We start from the raw sequence: 21,780 nt of genomic DNA on the forward strand, positions 1-21,780 counted from the left end.
TCTCTTCAACATTTTGATCACTTTACACATTTACACAGATAGTCAACTTCACAGTGGTACAAACATTTTTATATGATTCTCTACATTTTGCAGATGTCATTGAATGCAGCTGAGAGACTGTTGACATTCCAGTCATGCTTTTAATATCCCATGTGAAGTGCCAGTTAACACATTTTAGTTTCATTTATTAATGTTAGAAGTTTGACCTTAGAACAAGTCCGCCTGGAGGAAAGAAAACATCTAAGGTACTGATGCAATGCATTTAGGTCAAACAAATTCAGTGCTGATGAGCCACTTGATTCCTCCATGGGTTCACACTATCTTCATCTGAAGGATATGAATCACCCTCATCAGCCTTTGCTCTGCTCAGTCTTCATGCATCGCCGTTTGACACCGTTCAGACTCAGCGTTTTTAGACCTGTTCATGAAATCACTGATACATACTTTTGACATGACTTGGACCCGCTGGGATTCAGTGGTGACGTAGATTGAAACGGAATAACCGGAGCGCACAGATGATGAGCGGAAGCGCCAGTGCGCATCTCCCTATAATAATCTGGCTGAGCAGCGTCGCTGTCTTTTCAGCACCACTCACTGACAATCCAACCAACCGGAGAGGCAACACTGGCAAAACTGACTTCCCTGCAGTCTACTGTGGATTTGTTTGATTTTTCCTATATTAGAAAAGTTTTCCTAGCACAAAGGATAGCGCATTCTCATTTTCACCTCCGGAGTTTTCGCAGGCTGAAAGTAAGAATTAACATTTGTATATTTTTAATTGGACAGACCATGTGGTTGGTGGATATATGATTTTACCACGTTTCAAATCGGATTCTCACTTGGTTTTTCCAGGTAAACTTAGTTTGCTTGTTTTGTTCTGCTTTGGAAATCCAGAAAAAATGCGCGCATCCACTTCAATTAACGAGTTTATAGAAGACATCTGAAAATTTAAACGGATACTTAAAACACACAGGCCAGTGATTTAGGAGTTATACGTGGAGTTGATGCGTCTAGTCGGGATGCTGAGTCTCTTAGTTGGACTGTTGTATTTGGTCAGCGGACGCACGGTGCGAACCCAGGATGCCACAGGTGGCCGATTCGTTTGTAACGCAATTCCCCCGGGCGCGGAGCCGGGATGCGGATATGGTCCAACGGGAAACCGTGTCCAGAGCAGCACCCCTGTGGAGGATGAGCTGCGGAATACGATTATCCAGCTCCGGGAGACCATTCTGCAGCAGAAGGAGACCATCGTGAGCCAGCAGGGAACCATCAAGGAGCTCAACTCCAAGCTGGCGCGCTGCGAGGCGGCGGCGGACGAGTCGTCGCAGGGCAAATCCCGGGGTCAGGGCTCTAGAAGGAAGGAGTACGGCAAGAACACCATGGGAGATCTGCCCCGGGACCCTGGCGAGACCATAGACCAGCTGGGCAAGACCATGCAGAGTCTCAAAGGCCGGCTGGAGAACTTAGAGGTAAATAGAATTAAACGCACTTTATGCGTAAACGTACATGTTCTTCACCAAACTGACGTTCTAATCCTCCCCATCATTGTATGAAGTGCTCACAGCTCCTTCCATCTTTGCTATGTATTTCCGTTTGTAAATGATCATACTGCACAGCACTGCGCACACGTCCACAGGAAATCTCACAGGGGGGATGTGAGATCAAAGGGTCACATAATGGGCATGTCACATCAATACGTTTTTAATCATTCAAAGATAACTCTGATGTCAAAACCCAGTGCACAAGAGTCATAAATAAGATATGAGCAACAAAAATCTTGTCAGAGGTGTAATCATGTATGTGGTGCAGGGATTTGCAATGCAACCTTGAATAATTTATGAGGTTCTGTGTGTGTTCCATATAGTGTTTTATTTGGAGTCATGTGCCTAATTATTTCTCCCAGCTGATGAAAATCATTCCACCCACTTCCACACTTTCACTTACATTGCAGCAAATCGATGAATGAATTAATTAGATGCATAAGATTTCATCACTTATATATTTCTACCTGAGAGCTTTGCAACGGCCTTTTTGTTCACTCTGAAGAGATGCCAGTTGTGTGGTTAGAATTAATTCCACGAGGCTCAGAGATCATATTTACATGAATTGAGGTCACCTATAGTGAAGTGGTTTACATACAGGAAGGTTGATATAAGCCTTGGCTTTATCTCTTATGTCATTACGACAGTGTAGTACATTTTTCACCATCTGACAAGCCTGATACCATAAACAATTACACTACTGTTTATTTAAATTCAAGGTTATTTTGATATACAGTTTGCTGCATTGCCGATACATCCATCTCTTTATTCCCTTCCCCCCACTCCCTCTCTCCTTGATTAGAAGCTTTAATACCCTGATCAAATCAAGAATCCACTGCAGCTGCGAGGGTAGTATATAATATATTGCATTTTAATCACATATCCATTGATCTGTATCTGCTTAACATAGTGATTATTGAAAAGCTGGGGTGGCTGGTGGGGTTGCAGCAGGACCTCTCACAATAATCACAACAGGACACTGCAATTTCTTAGTCTTCAACAGCAGATCAAACAGTGTTCACAGCTGAGCTATTTAGATAGTTCTATCATGTCAAGAAAATTTTGTCGTCATCTGTAAAAGTGTCACAAAGTGTGCGAACCCAAAAGTGAACAGACAATATTGCAACATCAGGAACATCTGACGGCTTTTACAGTACAGTGAGTGAACCGACAACAAACTGTTTTCTTGCTGGATTTAGCAAGTTCTAGTTTTAGCAACTACTCTTTCAGCATTTTTTTAACATCATCTAGGAGGAAAAGTACCTGGATTTAGCTATTTCTAATATTTATTTGGAGCATTTCTGACACTTCTGAAAAGAGTCAGATGTCAGAATGCATGAATTGGATGGATGGATGGATGGATGGATGGATGGATGGATGGATGGATGGATGGATGGATGGATGGATGGATGGATTCTTCATTTTATTCCTATTTATACACACACTGTAAAAAAAAAAATCCTGTTGTTTTTATGGAAAAAAACTGGCAGCTGTGGTTACCAGAACAATACTGTAAAAAACACATCCAACTGTAAACATATTTACAGAGTAACATGTAGATTGAACATTTTAAACATGTAGATTGAACATTTTAAACATGTAGATTTAACATTTTAAACATGTAGATTTAACATTTTAAACATGTAGATTTAAATGGTTAATGGACTGGACTTATTTAGCACATTTTCTCCACCTTCATGGTGTCCAAAGCTCTTTCCAAATCCACCAGGTCCAACTGGGAGCAGTTTAGGGTTCAGTGTCTTCCATGGACACTTGGACATATGGACAGTCAGAGCCAGGATTCGAACCACCAACCCTTTGGTTACTGGCTCTACCAACTCCACCAACCCATTAATTTACAATTTTAAAATGTTACATTGTTAAATGTTTACTTGTTTCTAACTTTTTTATTTAAAAAAAAAAAAAGCAAATACGCCGTTATTTCAACAATAAAACAATAGAAATACATCATTTCTACATACAAATCTGGTTTTGTTCACATACTCTTCCTGTAAAAACTACAGCTATATTTGATTCAATCGTTAACACAAAAATTTTTCAAATAAACAACTTTGCATAGTTTTGTCCTTTACAGTTTTTTCATGTTGCAATTTTACAACTTCTGGGTGTTAATTCTACAGTCATGTTTTTTTACAGTGCATCAATAAACACCTTTGACCAAGGTTAAAGGTTCAAGGTGACTTTATTAATACCTGTAGGTAGACCAGGTGCAATGACTCCAAATTACACTTTATGTATCAAGAATAAATCCCATTATCACTATAATATCATGAGAAGAGGTCACTTATTTTACTACAGTTTAATGGGTAACATTGTACAGATTAATTTAATAAATCTACTTTGCAACCGTGGCAACAAATCAACCTGCAGCCCAACAACTTCCATTAAAAATGACTTGGCAGCGCCGCACGTGAACAGTTGTATGAGCCTAACCTCTTTTTACAAACCATCTGTGAGCTAACGTGAACTTGAGGTCACGTCACAAATGACACCTACCTTTAATACCCGGCCCAGCCATTGGGCGTGTTTGGCAGGTCACCAGTCAAAGCCCGCCACAAGTACAGTACACGGTGTCTTCATGGTGATATTACTGTGTTCAAAACAATGGTGCTAAAAGGATAGGAGACCTAAACAGTGGATGAGATTAGTCATCTGCTAAAAATCTAGGCCTTTATGGAGACTGACTGTGAGTACAGGATTAACTGTATTAAATGTGTGTCACTGTCTGTACGTCTCACTCCCCACTGTCTGTCTGTCCACTATCTATCTATCTATCTATCTATCTATCTATCTATCTATCTATCTATCTATCTATCTATCTATCTATCTATCTATCTATCTATCTATCTATCTATCTATCTATCTATCTATCTATCTATCTATCTATCCATCCATCCATCCATCCATCCATCCATCCATCCATCCATCCATCTATGTCCCTGTTATCTTTCCTACTCTGCATCTCAGCAGCAGAGTTTGCGTCTCCCGAGCACAAACACATCAGCAGGAGGGGTCTCGGTCCTGACTCCGCTGCCACCAGAGTTGCGGGAGCTCCTGCGGCAGCGTCTCGGTGCACTGGAGACGCAGCTCCTCCGAAAAGTAGCCGAGCTGGAGGAAGAGAAAAGCCAGCTTTACAATGAAACTGCGGCCCACCGCCAACGCACAGAAAGTGCACTCAACTCCCTTCTGGAGAGGATCACTGAGCTTGAAAAAAGTAAGTGATACAATGGGTGCTGTGAAAACTTGGCCAGATTTATTGCCATGGCTTTTGTTTTTTTGTCTGCCAGATTTAGCACTAATTAGTCAATCCCTGTGCAAATTTCTGATGATGCAAGTAAAAATCTCACAACAAAGTTTTCTCAGAGCCATTCTCGGAGCAGCTACTGGTCTTGAAAATAAGGCTTGGAAAGCAACAGCGAATATTTAATTAGTTTAAGAAATTTTGGAGAGATGTCCACACTCCAGGGTATCCCTTTGATGGTAGATGTCAAAGTAACACAGAATATTTCCGCCCAAAGGAAACTTCTTTTATGAGATTATCTGAGTACGAAGTGGACATTTCCTGTTGGCAACTGTGCATCGTTTGAGGCCTCGTTGCCTCAGGCAGTGGCAGTTTGAGGCTGCAAGGTTATTTTAGGGTAACTGAAATCAATTATATGCAAAAGAGGTAGACATAATAATATAACCACCTTCTTGAGTGATGAACCCTTGTAATAAATACTAAGTTTCTGTGCCTTATTATGTTCAATTTGTATCAAAATTCTGCCAGGGTGTGTTGATGCATTTTTCACAATGATTTCTGAGTTTGGAGTATGTGATATGTCAGTTTGAAATATAAAACTTTTACCAGTGATGATAGGACTACAGCTCAGTGAATATAGTTATATATACTAAGGTACACTTTAAAGTTTGACCTGGAGCCCTTAGAGGAGCTTGGGGATAGTCGCAGCAGATTATTCTGCTACATTACTGCAACACATTTTATATGATATCTATCTATCTATCTATCTATCTATCTATCTATCTATCTATCTATCTATCTATCTATCTATCTATCTATCTATCTATCTATCTATCTATCTATCTATCTATCTATCTATCTACCTATCTATCTATCTATCTATCTAATCCAATATAACAGAAAAATGCACGGTTCTAAACAGTGTTCAGCACAAACACACAGTTAAATCTGGCTCAGTCCCATTAAAATATGCAGCATGATGCTTTGTGCAAACTCACTGCAAAGTAGTATGCGAGTGTGATTTCACAACTTTTTCATTTTCTCTTTACATTTTCAAGAAGCGTCTCTCCCGGTCTCTTTGTGTCTTCTTGGCGATGCATCATCTGGCATTCACCTTCACTCCGTTTCTTGTTAATTTTTTGTAAGCTTTTTAGCTGCAGATTTCTTAATCTGCCTTTAACACACCACATATTAACTAACTCCTACAACTAATTAAATGTAAAAGCTGAGGATTAATCAATGCAAAAGCCTGATTAATAATGATAATAATTCTTGAAATTAAGTGTCCTTGGACTCCATTCCAGCACTTGCTTTTACTTCTTGCAGCTGACAGACACGCTAATAGAATGACATGTCTACAGCCTCAAATTTCATCCATGTGACATTGGAAACAGTTGGCAAACCTTCACCAACACTACAGTTCCACACACCTCAATAATGTCTGATGTCAGTCTCTGTTTAAATGCAGTGCCTCCAAAAGCGATTCACATAATGTCTTGTAATTTGGTACAAACATACGCTTGGGCTCAAGGATGAACTGAAGTGAATTTGTTGGTTCAAAGTCAAAGTCTATTAAATACATTAATTTACTAAACTGTATGAACAGATTTTGGTGCAAGAACAGTGGGTGCTCTGATTGTACTTATTGTACTTTTGGTTCTGTTCACAATTTTAGCTTCTGACCAAGTACTTCTGTCTGTTTCTGCACCTTCCATCGATATGCCCCTGGTGTTTAACCCATATGGACCCACTGCTACTTTTGTGTCAGTTCCCAAATGAATATTTCTCTTGATTTAACCTTTCTTCAGTGATTTATCACCATTTATTATAATATTATCTTCTGTATTTTGCATTTTTTCAGTCAAAATATGGTATTTTCCTATATTTAATTTACTGATCATCCAGATGTTCATAAAAGCTCAGATTAAAGTTGAGGGTTATTATATCAGAAATAGAGAAAATTCCTTAAAAAGTGACTTTTTCAGTAAAATATATACACACATAGTCCAAACATATGGTGTAGTTTCCAGAAAATGATTTGCTCAGGTACCTATTTTGTATATGTTGCTCACGAGATGAGTAATACAGTTAACAGTTGTATTTTTTTCATTCCCGACATGCTTGACGTCAGTGTTTGGACTAATCCCTTAATGTCAGATATTAGGTCGCATCTCTTGTACAGAGTCACACTTGACTGGCACCTTTAGGTGTGGTCAATAGTCGATATAAAAGCAGCAAAGGGAACGTTGAAATGTTTTTCCCAGCTCGAAATGCCACAACTTACGACACAACAGACAGAACGTGCCATTGACATGTTACGAGCAGGTCTGAGCCGTGGTGAAGTCGCTCGCTGTCTGCGCTGTCATCGCAGTACAATCAGTGTCTAAGCGCCAGATCAGATTGCATCAGATCCCTCAGGACAGGACAGGATCATGAGACTTGCCAGTTCCATGCGTCGTCGTTGCACTACTTGTTTGGAAGCCAGAGGTGGACACACCCGATAATAAACGATGACACTTTCAATTTCTGAGTACCTGTATTCAGTGCACTGAATAAACCTGTTGGGTTGATCACAATTTGTCCACAGTTCATTCTCTATTGACCAATGCTTCTCTCTTTAATATGAAGGTAACCCCAAACCAATTACTTTAACATATCTCCAAATATATATATTATTCTGACTTGTGCATTTTTAATGGCGCTAAGTATATTATTAACTGAAAGTAAACCCAGTGTGTCCATCCACTGTCAGTGATCCAACTCCAGAGGTTTTACTGGTGAATCAGTGTTGTAGAAGATGACGGTGTTCACTACAGAGCCTCTGAACGTCCAAATGGGTCATATCTGATGACCATGAAAAGATGACAAACTGTATTTCACATGAATTATTCACATGTATTAGGATTCATGCATCAACAAATATCAATAATTTAAGATCAGTGAATGGTCACCAGCGGGTGTTTGGGTCTTTATGGGTTAAGAGAAGATCAGCATTTATGTCAGTGGTTCCCAACCTTTTTTGGCTCATGACCCCATTTTAACATCACAAATTTCTGGTGACCCCAGACATTCAAATGGAGAAATTTTCTTTTGCTAAAATTAATTTGTTTTTGATTATGTAATAATTTGCTATGTTGCAAATAAACATTAATTTTAGATGACATTTAGGCTATATAATGTATATTATTATGGACAGAGGCAGAAAAGCCAGGTGTAGATTACTGCACAAAGTGAGAATTTGATTTCCCTTGGTCAGGATATGTACAGTCAGTCCAGCTTGGATTTACAAGGCTGGCAATTAATACTGAACAATCAATAACTCAAATGATGAATTATGAAAGAGCCGCAGCATCTGAAACCGACCACAATGAACATTTGAAAAATAAACAATACCACAGTGCTTCAGTTTCAGCTTCACATTTCAATATGTCTTTTATGTATTGGGATTGTCTCTCTCAACTCACCATATATTTTTTATTAGTAAGTTTTTATTTTTATCAATTACTAGAAATTTCAGGCAACTACATTTGAATCCCAGGTGACCCCACAGGGGGTCCCGACCCCAAGGCTGAAAAACACTGATTTATACTGACTTTAAACACCATCGTTTGAGGCAACATTCTAAATATATAACCATGTGTTGTCACTATCTCTCAACAGGTAATAATGCCTTCAAGTCACCTGAGGATTTCAAGGTTTCTCTCCCTCTTCGTACTAATTATCTGTATGGACGAATCAAGAAGAGCCTTCCAGAAATGTATGCCTTCACCGTGTGCATGTGGCTCAAGTCTAGTGCCAGTCCTGGTATAGGAACCCCATTTTCTTACGGCGTGCCAGGCCAGGCAAATGAGATAGTCCTCATCGAATGGGGCAACAACCCCATTGAGCTACTGGTTAATGATAAGGTGAGTTGATCATCTGTAACATTCAGTTTTGAGAAGTGCAGTATCTGTCAAAACCGTCATATACAGGGGTTGGACAAAATAATGGAAACACCTTAAAAAAATCAACAAAATATAATTTAATATGGTGTAGGTCCGCCTTTTGCGGCAATTACAGCCTCAATTCTCCGAGGTATTGATTCATACAACTTGTGAATTGTTTCCAAAGGAATTTTAAGCCATTCTTCAGTTAGAATACCCTCCAACTCTTTTAGAGACGATGGCGGTGGAAATCGACGTCTTACTTGAATCTCTAAAACTGACCATAAATGCTCAATAATGTTGAGGTCTGGGGACTGTGCCGGCCATACGAGATGCTCAACTTCATTAGAATGTTCCTCATGCCATTCTTTAACAATTGTAGCTGTATGGATTGGGGCATTATCATCTTGAGGTGAAGGTGTTTCCATTATTTTGTCCAACCCCTGTACAGTGAATCACTATCACATGAACTGCTGGCAGCTCACTAGTGTTCATTGAGTGCTTTCTGACAGGGAGGAGGGCCACTATGATGTCGATTATCTGAGGATCGAGTTGAGTGAGGCTCAGAATCATTTATTATTTGCCTGGCAACTCTGCAATAGCTGACAGTAGCGAATGTAGAGCAACACTGGCACTAATTAACTGTATGAATATGTAAGCAGTAGTCTCCTCTGTGGTATGAAACAATCAAATACCTACTGTATGCACAAGCAATGAGCACAGTAATGACACAACTGAGTGAAGATTCGCTGCCCATCAGCTCTGAATATTTAATTTTGCACCTTATAAACATTTAATATCACTGACCCACATTCCACACACACCCAAGAATAACAGTAATTCATTGGAGAATATATGCTGCCATGTGTGCTCATTTGAAGGGCCCATTTACTTTCAATCCAGTGTACACTATACTCTAACTATGCACTTACAACTCAGAGTTCCCAATCAACTAATGAAATGCAAAATACTAAAAGTCTAAGTGAAGTGGTGGAAGCGTTTTACAGCATTGAGTCTTAAAAGGGAAAATTATAATTGTGATGTCAGTGTAGGTTGTCAGTACAGATTTTTCATTACCTGATGACATGGTTGTCTCTGCGGCAGTGTCACGGTGGATTGGAGGGATTTTTTTGGGCAGAATGTTCCTGCACTGGAGAGGATTTTTTTTTTTTTTTTTTCCCTCTGTCTTGTTTACGTTGGGCATTATTGGCACAGGCAAGTCTCCTCACAGCTTTTCCCTTCACCATGCATTATACATGTGTTCAAGTCAGACAGATTAGAGAAGGATGGTCGGAGAAAGGGATGAGAGTATGAGGAGAAAAAAGAAGGAAGAGGATAAGAAACAGGAAAGCTGCAGAGCCTTAGAGGTGATAGAGTGCTGAGAGAAGGGAGGAAAGATTGAAAGATCACAAGAAGCTAGAAAAAGGAAGTTATAATGTACCAGAAACTGAGAGAGAAAGCAACAGACACAAGAAGTGGAGCAAAAAGCGAGATGTAGGAGACAGAGGCAAGACGAGTGAATATGATTACCGTATGTGCACTAACACATCCATGTGTTGAACTTGTTCTCAGTGATAACAGGGTCCACTGGGGCACATTGTTTATGCTGTTCAGTAGGATGCATACTGAGTGGAAACCAGAACGCTGCCTCAACAATTTTGAAAAGTGCAGCACTGTCTGTATTTTGTTTTTTTGGTGACGATGCAAACGGGGAATCTTTACTGTGGTCAAGCAACATCTTAATCAGGAAATTGTATCTCTTTTTTCAATTAAACTGTTTCCATCTCGTACTGTATCTTCAACATTCAGTGTTAACCCTTTATAGGGCATTCAGAGAAGTACTCAGAAGTTCTAAATGTAAACCTTAGTGTTAGGGATGGGAATCGATAAGAATTTAACGACTCTGATTCCATTTTTGATTTTGCTTATCGATCCAATTCCTTATCGATTCTCTCATCGATTCTCATTGGGTGAGGGAATTAAAGAGTACAAATGGGTGTGTCTGCATTAACTGTCTTTTATATTTCCATCTCTGCACCGAAAATATAACATTTACAGTATGTACAAATAATAATAACAGATGACGCCGGCCTGGTTTGTGGGGGGGGCAGTGAAAGTGAAACTTAAGGCGTTTTACTTATTCCACTATTGCTGCATTGCCAGAACCAGTTCGACTCGGCTCGTCTCAGCTCGTCTCCCATTGTTGTGCACCTCATTTCCTTTCCCCTACCTTCGAAAACTTGAGGGGGTACGACATTTGTTGCCCGCACCAGAACCAGAACTGGGCCCGGATGACGGCCTGGTGTTCACTCTGCCATTAGATTCACAAGTGTCACTAAGTAGCATATCAAATACGTGACACTCCTGTAAATGCTGTGGACCAATGTTTGAACATATTGGAGGGATTCCACCATTTTGAAGAAATGGAAGCTTTCACAGTGCTCCAGTGGACCTGGTGTCGACTTTTTAGACTGTTTCTGCCTCAACGCCATGTTGGCTACGTTCTGACCAAAACAATGCAGCGTATGCGTGACGTCATCACGCATGCACAATGAAGGCGGAATCGATAAGCAGAATCTTTAAGCAGGCAGGCAAACGTTCTCAAAAAGAACCGGTTCTCGATTCCCATCCCTACTTAGTGTGTTATTGGAGGACATAACAATTTAATAACATGACAATTTTTGAAGTTTTTTTTATTGTTATGTACATTGTGCAATTTATTGGGAGGGATGGGGGGATCAACCTCCCCCTCTGGTTTTTACATCCCTACTTCTGGTCAGTGAATTTCGTCCTGGGGGGGGGGGGGGGGGGGCATCCAGTGTAAATAACAGACAGGTTTTGACAGTGTTCTTACACCTATATCCTACATTACTGGCACTAACATTCACCTGAACCGACCTGTTGGCAGTCTCAGAATTTGTGAACGTCCCCATGCACTGGGGTACCATAAAGGGGGGGTAAATGTGACAAATTCATGTGGCTCAGCATTTGTGGGGGGGGGGGTGCATAGAGCAGTGCAGGAGGTCCAGTGGACACAGGTTAGAAGTTGTGAAAATTTCGTGTAAGATCCGTTGTATAAGAGAGGAATAGAACCGTGAGTTGGATGGTGAAGGAATGCAAAATTTCACTTTCGTTTCACACCAGCGTTAGTTACATTAGTTATGGACCACACCCCCACATTTATAACTGCCCCCCTCACACTGACAAAAACAAAAACATCCCGCCCTGTGTTTTTTTGACAAATCGCACCCTGGTTATGTAGAAAATCTAGGTCAGTGAAGTTACCATATTTGGTTCCTACCCATTAGTGGCAAAATTAAAGAAGAAGTAAATATAAAAAACACAAGAAAAACACATATAAGGTGAAAGGAACATGTATTTTAGAACATTAGACCAACATAAGTGCTGATCCAGACCCCTGTCCACATCCACATTATCCCTTTGAACATCATTCCTTACATTAGTACCATTACTTCATGGTACCTAACAAAGCAGGTACACTCACTGTTCATGCAGAGGTGGACCTTACAGACCCTGTAGACCACACTGGACCTTAGATTATTGCCTCACTGTCCTCACTGGAACTGTTGCTGTCACTGTCTTGTAATGTATGCAGAAATTACCAAAAATAGTCATTTGCCCTATAAAGGGTTAAATTCAGGAAAAACGTGCTTCTGGCATCTCCATTTTCCAGTCACACACGACTGCCAAGACTTTTATTCTGTAATGAGTTCAGCCGGTGTTGTTCAACATTAACACTGTGTTCTTTTTGCAAATGTGCATGTGTAATCTGATGCTTCAAGCTTTAAAAGTCTGGCATTATCTGAAAGAATATTCTCCAGATTTCATTATGACTTCAAATGATTCAAATACTATTGAAAATCTTCATGTTTTAAGTGTTTTCTTTGGGCACAATTTCAATTTAAGTCTCATTCTTTGAACCGAATTTCTATTAATGTTAAACATTAATGTCAATTGGAAACAGAAACTTTAGTACTTCACTTCTCACATGACCTTCTGAAAATATTTTACCCTTATCTTCAGAATCTTATTTCATCTTTTCAGAGTTGAAGAACAAGTACAAAATGTCCTTTGAAAAATAAGTAAAAACTGTACATCACATTTCTTTTTCACAAAGGACATGATGACATATCACAGCATAAGAAAAGTAGATGCAGGTGCTAAAACCAGCCTTCCAGTTAGACATGCCAGACTGACTTCTATATGAAGTAAACCCATAGTTAATGTTACAATATACTTTCGCTGCTAAGTGAACGTGTACTTCTTTAAAAATGCCATTTGGGAAAGATACATTTCTACTGTGTAATAACTGCACCTTTATGTCTTACAAATGAATTCATTTCAATTCTTTTAAATGTTGAATGAGTCATGTATTCATATTTGTGTGTGCCTTGTGGATAGTGTTTTATTATTAAGCTCTTTGTTTGCCAACTACCACAGCTGTCATACCGTAAGTGCTGCACAAGATTAGATAAGACTTTATTTTTTATTTTAAGAAAATCTACATGCAGTCAGTCCAACAAAAGTCTTTTCTCAAATACTGCCAGTGTTCCCTATGGTCCCAGTGGTATTAAGATCCCATCTGGTATCCTTAACCAGGTAAATTGCTTCTGTAATTGCCAGTGACTTGAGTTTTATTTTCAGTGACGTTACCAGCTTTTTAAAATTATTGCACCTAGACCTGTATCTGCACTCAGACGCAATAGTACTAACAGATAAGGGTGTGAAGTTATTCTGCAGACTCAAAAGGAAAACGCTAATGAGTTACATAGTTAGAGTCTCATGTGTTGCTGTGTATCCTCAGTGGACTATGATGTCATGATGCACTGGGCTGGTAAAATAACCGGTTGTTTGTCTTTGATCTACGAACAAAGCACAAAAGCATAAGAGGACAGTGTTTTGCTGTGAGCTACCCGACTGCTTTGAAGGATGTTTTACCCCTTGATGTCACCTGGGTAATCTAAATTTTATATGTCGTGCTGGCTCATCTGGAGAAGTCTCTAGAGAAGGTTGTCTTTTGAAGCCCTAACCCCTCTAATTGCTGTCCTTGTTTCTAACATGGCGCAATTAATCTCAAGTCTCTCTTGACTCATCTTGCTCCCCCATTCTCCTTCCCTGCACCTTTGCTCTTTGTCCTGATGTCGCTCACCTTTTGCACTTGTATTTCCAATCAGGTGGCCCAGCTCCCTCTGTCAGTGAGTGACGGGCGCTGGCATCACATCTGTATCACTTGGACTACCAGAGACGGTTTCTGGGAGGCTTACCAGGATGGGGAGAGACTAGGCACAGGGGACAACCTGGCCCCATGGCACCCAATTAAACCTGGAGGGGTGATCATCCTGGGCCAGGAGCAGGTGAGAGCAGTGCAGAAGCTAAGGCATTAGGGAACAGGTGTGTGTATGCTTCGTCTCTGTGGGAACTCCAGTGTGTGTGTATGTGTGTGTGTTTTTCCTCTGTGTCAGTACAATCTGTGTGTATTCCCCCTTGAGCCCACTGCCGGAGGCACAGAACAGGGAGCAGGGGAGAGAGGGTGGAGAGGCTCTTCTCACGCTATCATGGCCCTTTCAGTATTACCTCATTCATCTACCTGTAAACAGCGCTGTAATGCCCTTGGGAGCTGCATTACAGGGTCATTACAGCAGTTAGCTCGATGACAGCACTATGTATTTAGAAATGTATAGTGATGTATGAATAATTCCCTAAAGAGTGGCATTAATTCATACAGCGTTAGCCTTGGAGACTAAGGAAAGCTTAATGTCAAAGTAATATACACAGCCTCCCTTTATCTCCAGCAGATGTAAGATTGCTAGAGATTGCACAACACTACGACATCCGAGAGTGGCTCCGCACTAATTCACTTCCAGTGTTGCGTGGCAGTTTGATGGAAATCAAATGGAATCGATTTGTTTTAATTTAAGTGTATTTACATTTCCCTAAAAAGTAAACTTGTCTCTCATCTTCTGCTTCTCTTTAAAGGATATAGTCGGAGGCCGCTTTGACGCCACGCAGGCCTTTGTGGGTGAGCTTAGTCAGTTCAACATGTGGGATCGAGTTCTGCGGCCTGTGGACATCATGGGCCTGGCCAACTGCTCAGCCTACATGCCCGGCAACGTGGTCCCGTGGATCGACGCTAATGTGGAAGTGTTTGGCGGTGCAAGTAAAGCTGCGCTGGAGATCTGTGAAGATCGTGCTTTTGATTCCTAAAGGATCTGATGGAAAGAACCCAGTATCACCACTGGGGTATGGAAGCTAAGTATTTACTCTGTGTTGTTGCTGCTGCCAAAGGGAAGGGTACCAGTGCAACGACTTATCATATTTATACAGTCTGGCTACATAGTCTCATTAATCATCATTTATGGGACTCAAATTCACATGTTGATGTGTCTATTCAGTTTGAACTGTGAAGACATTACAGGAGACGTAAAATTAGTCCCCTCATTTGAAGAAGATATGCGGTTGCATCAGTCTACTGTAATGATATGACCTACTGCCATTCTGTATTTTCTCTTCAGTAGATCTTTCATTCGACTTTTCTTTGAAAAATGGCTCTTTTGGTTGCATTCCTTATACTGACAATGCTGCACTGTATTCATAGTGAATGCGAGCTCAAACGGGCTTTGATGTGCTGTGGAACACTATGCCTGTGTTACATGGTAGAGTACTACATGCTGTGAGCTTCCTTGCTGTTTGAAGAGCAATGAAGTGCTGAACCAGAAGCACAGTGAAATGAGCCGGATGCTCATGAGTTCAAATTGGACAAGACCGATCCTCAACGCTGATTACCTTGAGACACCTGAACATGGCAGATTGTCGAAAATATTTTGCATGAGCCTGTGCAGAGAACGGAAGTCGACTCAAAGTGACAGTGCATGCACTCTGCCAAAACAGACATGATGTGTGGATGCGTGCGTGAGTCCATACAAGCCAAGGCTGCATTATGTAAGAGTGTGTGTATGTGTGTGTGTGTTGTGTATGTTTATGCAGTATGTCTTGTCTTGTGTGTAAAAATACCACAGATTATAAGTGAGGCAGGACATTTTCATTCTTGTAAATCTACGCTTAATACCTCTCTGCCCCTTGAGCAGCTGCCATGTCCCAAACAGCTTTATGGATGGGCTGGCTCTGCTCAGGTTAATAGCAATGTCGGACAGCTGCCCAGGACTGGCATATCGACAGAGCTGCGGATGCCAGCCAAGTGCCCCGTGTGGGCTGGGACTGACCTTCAAGGACAATCCTTAATTCCTCATCTGGGTAGTAATTATCTGTGTTTATGAATGAGCTAGCACTAAATGTCAAATAACTGTAGTCCACTGGTGTCCATCGGACCTAAAAGGTCGCGATCATTGAGACCTTCTGGTTAAGAAGAGATGTCAAATGAGGGAACGCTATGAATGTTGCAATCAGATGGACTTTGAAATAGTTTTAATCAATGGATTTTTTTTTTGATTTTTTTTTATCTCCAAGGGTGGATTTTGTGGATGTTTGAATCATCTATAGCGCTGCTCAATGAATAAAAGGTCAAGTATTGTAGCTTGGTTACGTTAATGTTTTTGCAGCCATTCATTTGGTTTAATTAAGCAGTAAAATATTGAGATGACTAATCCTTGAGCCCATAACATGATGTAGAAAAGAGGCAACCAAAAAGATTGATTCTGAGTTTCTTTCTGCTGCTTGTGGATTTTTTTAGATGCAAATAGAAAAGCCATTTAAAAAATAACTGCATCCAGATTTGAAAAAAAAAAAAATATATATATATATATAGTATGCAGTAGGTTACTGGACAGCACAGAATGTTACTAAAAGGTGCACACTCAACATTGCAATGGACTTGTTGAATACGTCGCCATATGTTGTGATTGTTCCTCCTTTTGAGTGTCCTTGTAAGTTTCAATATAGACCAACAGATTTCTTTCCTGTAGAAAAGTGTATTTTTATTGCTTTTCAGCTCATTCTCATCCAGTGGCAGCACATTATGTACAAAAAAAAGCAAAACTGCTTTGTTTTAATGGTGAATGGCCTTTTGTGAGAACCATATGTGCTTTTGCTTGTGAACGATTCAAACCTTTTGTCAGCTTTTAAAGCACTAAGAGCACAGACAATGAGGGACACAAGAAAAAATAAAAATGTGATTGCTACCATCGTTTTAACACCACCTTCATGTGCAGTACCCATTTACATTTTGCACCTTTCTGCCATGTGGTTGAATGTCATTTTGCACCCAATAAAAGAGTGAAAAAGTTTCAGAGGTGTTACATTTAAAGCAGTAACCTTGTTTAAAAGAACTGCAGAATTGCAACAGCCTTTTTTATATAGTTGCAAGCATGTTTTATTAAAATATCATCGCTGAATTAGTGATGAAGTGCAGTGTAATCCTGCCAAGGTCACGCACCATTCTTAACTGACGTTTCCTTAAAAGGACACGTGCTTTAATCTTTCATCGAGATTAACAAAGCTAACAATTTTGACAGTTTTGTCTCACTAATTCTAATAGAGATGCAGGTGTTTGTCCAGTTGGTAGCCATATCATTTGTAGGACTAGCCATAATACACATGGAAGGATGCGTCCTCTCATTTGTGCGATGCAGTGTTGTCAACAGTGGAGAAATCCTCTGGACTGGCAGACTTCCAGGTGGAAATGAAAAAATCTGCCCATGCGGATTATGGAAGCTGCTACAATGTAGGACACTGTGAGCCTTCTTCATTCTCCTCCACTGTGTGTTAACGCTACTGTCAGTGTGTTGGTGATGACGCACCGGGGGGCCCATTTTTTTTTTTTCAATAACAAAAATGTGGAACCTCCAACAACCAACGATGTGATATGTGTGTGATGTTTTCATAGCACTCTCTCCCTCTCTCTATCTCTATCTCTATCTAAATTTCAAAGCATTGCTACTGTAACACTGCATATTGTGGTATTCTCAAATGTTAAGTACAATGAATTATTTAAGAAAACATTCCAACTTGTGTTTGAATAAATGATAAACAAATTCATTTATGTAAAACAAGCATTGTATTTTTCTGTCTAGATGTTTGGGAAAGAATACACCAGGAGAAATGATGATGACAATAGGAAGTGTGTGTTTTCTTTTTGTAATTATCGACCAGTGAGCTGCAGAACAGAGGGATAAAATTGTTTTTTTTCTTGTGCTACAACCAGACAACTCGTCCATCACTGTTGCTGCTAAGTTGATAAAGGATGCAGAGCAACACAAGTGGGTTGTGTTTAAGTCCCAAACCTATCCCCTATTATTATGATTCAAAAAAGCAATGCTGTGTGTTAGAGAAGGAGGCTGTTTGCCTGTGATGCGCTTTGACAGGAACCCAAGAATAAATTTTAGTACAGGCTTATGATAGACTGATTTCTACTATCATATAATACTCCTTCTTTAATTACTGCCATTTTCCCTCAGGTTTACTGAATACTGTGTATAAGACAAATTATCTTGCAGAAGGTGTTGCATGGCAGTAATGGAATCTAACCGAAAGGGGAATTGAACAGAAACGCATCATCTAAGAGTGTTACGGGTTTCATCTGTCTCTCTGACAGTGGTATGATTCAACAGAACAAACGTGTGTGTATGTGTCTGTGTGTGTCTGTGTGCATGTGGGTGTGTGACAGAAAGCAACACTTTGTTGGTGTGTTGGTTCTGAAGAGTAAATTTGTTCCAGTTATTGAGTTTTTCTCCCACAGTGATAGAGTTTGAGAGGTAGATTCCCAACCAGCAAAATCCTTGAGGGTTAGTAGAGAAACAATCTCTGCAGCTGCTGCAGATGTAATGATACCGCTACATCACTAAAAATGCATTACCAATTTGGCGATGTTACCAGATTGTCCATTTATCCATCCATAGCAGGGTAGAGTGACAGTAAATAATTATTTGGTACTTAATTTGTTACAGCTTCCTCTCACATCCAAGCCCTTCTCTCTCAGTGTTCTGGATCAGCTGGCTTCTCCAACTTTCCCTGAGGTTGTGAGAAAATACGTGAAAATCACATAATTAAAATCAAATCACAGAGTGTATTTGACTGTCACTTGATATATGCATGGATCTGCAGGGGGTGGAGGGGACGGGTGTGGGAAAGGGGTAAAATTAATGTGACATTCTGCTCCTAGCACCCTCTTTTGCGACGTCCCCGTGGAATCTCCACGATCAGCTCTATAAAGGCTGTGAGAAAAACAAGTTTCAGAATTGAGACTAGAGAAGTCTTTGGCTTAGTAATTAAAGCCTGATGGAAGAAAAGCCTGTGCAGAAGGCGAGGCTCTCCAAGGCATTTGAAAACTGCTGTTTTCTTGGATGTCGCATACTATTACTGAAACTCGCACACCCCTTTCAGCCTGAATCACTGCCTTTATAAAATTATGCATCAAAATGTTATATTTTGTTCCCATCTTTGCTTCTGTCTGGCAGCCATTTTTAAATTAGGCACAAGTACCCTTCACACTTTTCTTCTCACACGTCTATTTTGTTGCTCAAAATGATAAGCTGCCTTCCGTGGTGAAATATAATGACTGTATTATTATTAGCTTATAAGTAGTAGTAATAGTCACTCAATGAACATTAGGCTGCAGCACCATGTTTCATCAGAAGAACAGGTTAAACATCTCTGCTCTTCCCTCTCAGATAGTCTTAATTATTTACGCCCAGAAGAAGCAATAAAAGCATCTTAAATGTTGTTTTGGGGCAACAGGACTAAAAGGAATGAAAGCACAGATGACATGAGGGTGGGATGAACAAATTAATCAGCTCAAGAGAGGAAACATCTGCTGTATAGCAGCATGTAATACCACCTCTCTTAAGATCAAAGAGCTGTGAATTTGGAAGATATTCACTCATCTTTATTCTCTTAAGCAAAGCACTGTACTTTCAAGCACAGCATGAAGATAAAAATCTGACATTTCTGCTTGTTCAGATAACAAACTTTATGAATTCATCGCCATAAAATAAAGTGCCCTCTTCTAAATCACTTGTCAAATCTCACATTTTCTCTGATATCTCTCACACATTTTACTCACAAACCTGAAGATAATGCAGAAAAAAATTACATGCATTTAACAATACCTGCAATTTTTGAAAAAAACTTTAATCATAACTCTAAAAGTTAGTCGCTAATATATAATTTACTGACTGCAAAGAGCAGGGTTTAAATCTCCCAGACAGTCTCCTTAAATCACACTGTCTAGCACCTGTGTGGACTGTAAATTCAACACTGGGCTCATCTGTCTGTCTTGCAACAAGCACCAGAGCGGCAGACACAGAAATCTGAAAATTTCAAAACATCTGCTTTCTCTGCAACGTGTAAACACATTAACTGAAGAATGCCACCTTTCCCTGCTTACTGCACACGGAGCAAACATTTACAGAAAATATGATGAATGTTGAATCACATCTTAGTTTCAAGGTCAGAAACAGTCCTTGAAAACTGAACAGAACATTGTGTGGAAGAAAAGAGATGGAGGAGGAGCTGTGAAACGTGCACGTGGTAAGACTGTGTTAACGCAAAACACAAAACCTAAACCTTTACTGTTAAGTTTTTGTCTCCTTTATGTGTTGGGTTTATCAATAACACATTATAGGGAGAGTGAGTGAATTAAGATTAGTCAGTGAATTGAAAAGTATTAATAAACAGTTAATTAACAGTTAATAAATGCATCCACGGCTGGTGTTCATGTTAATGAAGGCATCATGTCATTGTTTAGATATTCCTTAAGTCGACAGACAAATTAACAAACTTTTAATTAACTAACAACTAGTGCTGTCAAACAATTAAAATGTTTAGTCAGATTAATTACAGGGTTGCTGTGGATTCATTTTGATTAATCACAATTAAATATCTTTAATTTTGAATCTATAATGTTCACGTTTTATTTTGCATGAGTGAACAGACTCAAGACAGAAGGGAATATATACACACTTAACATGTTTATTAAACACCTTCAACAGTTTCAACTAAACAACTTGAAACAACTGTTCCGTCTTGGGGTTTTTTATCCTCATATTTCCATCCAGAGGGCCAGCGTGCTGTTTAGTGTCCTCCATCTTTCTTGGTTGATTCTGCTGCCTGTCACTACCAGATCAGCTGCCCATTTTCACATGCATGACAGTAACTCTACTTGGACAAATTGCCCCAAATGTGTTGCCAGAGATGTTCAGAGTCATTCTGCACTGCAGGTGGGTTAATTGCATTAAAGTTTTTAATTAGATTAATCATGATGATGGATTAACCTGCGTTGATGCGTTACTGCATGGGTTAAATTTAATGTTCCCTCTTTGTAAAGTATTACCTACATTCACAAAAATAAATCAGTTATTTTTAATCCATTATAGGGTAAAAAAAAATGTGGCCTGAGCTGAGCAGGTGCACTGAAAAAATAATAAAAAAAAAGAAAAAGAAAAAAAACTCACCTCATTTTCAGCTCAGTCACTCAACAATATAAAAATGCAAGTATGATAAACAAATCATTGCTTCCTGACTGGAGATTAAATACAGTTAGTCATCACTTTATTATCTGTTGTTGATTCATGGGACAGACTCCCAAAGTCACCCAGTAATAAACTAGACATGTGACTTCCCATGATCCTTTTATCTTTGTGGAATCTAATCAGATGTCGGTGGTTCGCCGTCCCCCGGAGGGGCTGTGGATAAGTGTATTATCTAGATCATTCCACCGCTGCTAACAAAATCACCACCAGCCGACGTTTCCTACCCAAGAGATGAACCCACCCTCCCTTAAACCAACTCACAGAGATTGTGGACGCACACACACTCATGCGCGAGGGTGATTAAGCCCTGCTCTTCACTAACATTAGCAGATCATGTGACTTTCATCAGGAAAAAGGATCTAGGGACATAAAACCATCTTTTGTGGACATAAATCCACGCAGGCTCTATTTATAAATGTTTACTATTTATGAATTTGAACTTCCTGTTCCCGCTGGCTGAATGTAAGCCTTTCCTGCTTTGGATCAAGCAACAAATTCTATTTTATTACTTTACCATGAGCAGAGAGACTGTCGGCTCAAATAGCAAAGCA

The 21,780-nt window shown here is 39.8% G+C and overlaps 1 protein-coding gene across 2 annotated transcripts; it reads left to right on the forward strand.

Moving 5' to 3' along the window:
* The first annotated feature begins 565 nt into the window (after positions 1 to 565).
* Positions 566 to 17,738, forward strand: nptx2a (neuronal pentraxin 2a). Of its 2 annotated transcripts, none has more exons than XM_030141661.1 (5): positions 566 to 1,469; positions 4,533 to 4,776; positions 8,464 to 8,708; positions 13,922 to 14,101; positions 14,724 to 17,738. In XM_030141661.1, exons 1-5 carry the CDS (start codon positions 1,005 to 1,007, stop codon positions 14,949 to 14,951), a joined length of 1,362 nt encoding a protein of 453 aa, XP_029997521.1. In that variant the 5' UTR covers positions 566 to 1,004; the 3' UTR covers positions 14,952 to 17,738. The 2 variants fall into 2 exon arrangements, with proteins under 2 accessions (XP_029997521.1, XP_029997520.1); XM_030141660.1 differs by having other exon boundaries at positions 567 to 1,469; positions 4,530 to 4,776.
* The last annotated feature ends 4,042 nt before the right edge of the window (positions 17,739 to 21,780 follow it).

This window comes from Sphaeramia orbicularis, chromosome 8 (genome assembly GCF_902148855.1).
Source record: "Sphaeramia orbicularis chromosome 8, fSphaOr1.1, whole genome shotgun sequence".
Classification (NCBI taxonomy): Eukaryota; Metazoa; Chordata; class Actinopteri; order Kurtiformes; family Apogonidae; genus Sphaeramia; species Sphaeramia orbicularis.

What these genes read in the sequence shown, in the direction of transcription:
- nptx2a (XM_030141660.1), top strand. Translation starts at nt 1,005, where the DNA reads ATGCGTCTAGTCGGGATGCTGAGTCTCTTAGTTGGACTGTTGTATTTG. An exon ending in GCCGGCTGGAGAACTTAGAG is followed by an intron (nt 1,470 to 4,529) that starts GTAAATAGAATT and finishes TCTGCATCTCAG; the next exon opens with CAGCAGAGTTTGCGTCTCCC. An exon ending in GATCACTGAGCTTGAAAAAA is followed by an intron (nt 4,777 to 8,463) that starts GTAAGTGATACA and finishes ATCTCTCAACAG; the next exon opens with GTAATAATGCCTTCAAGTCA.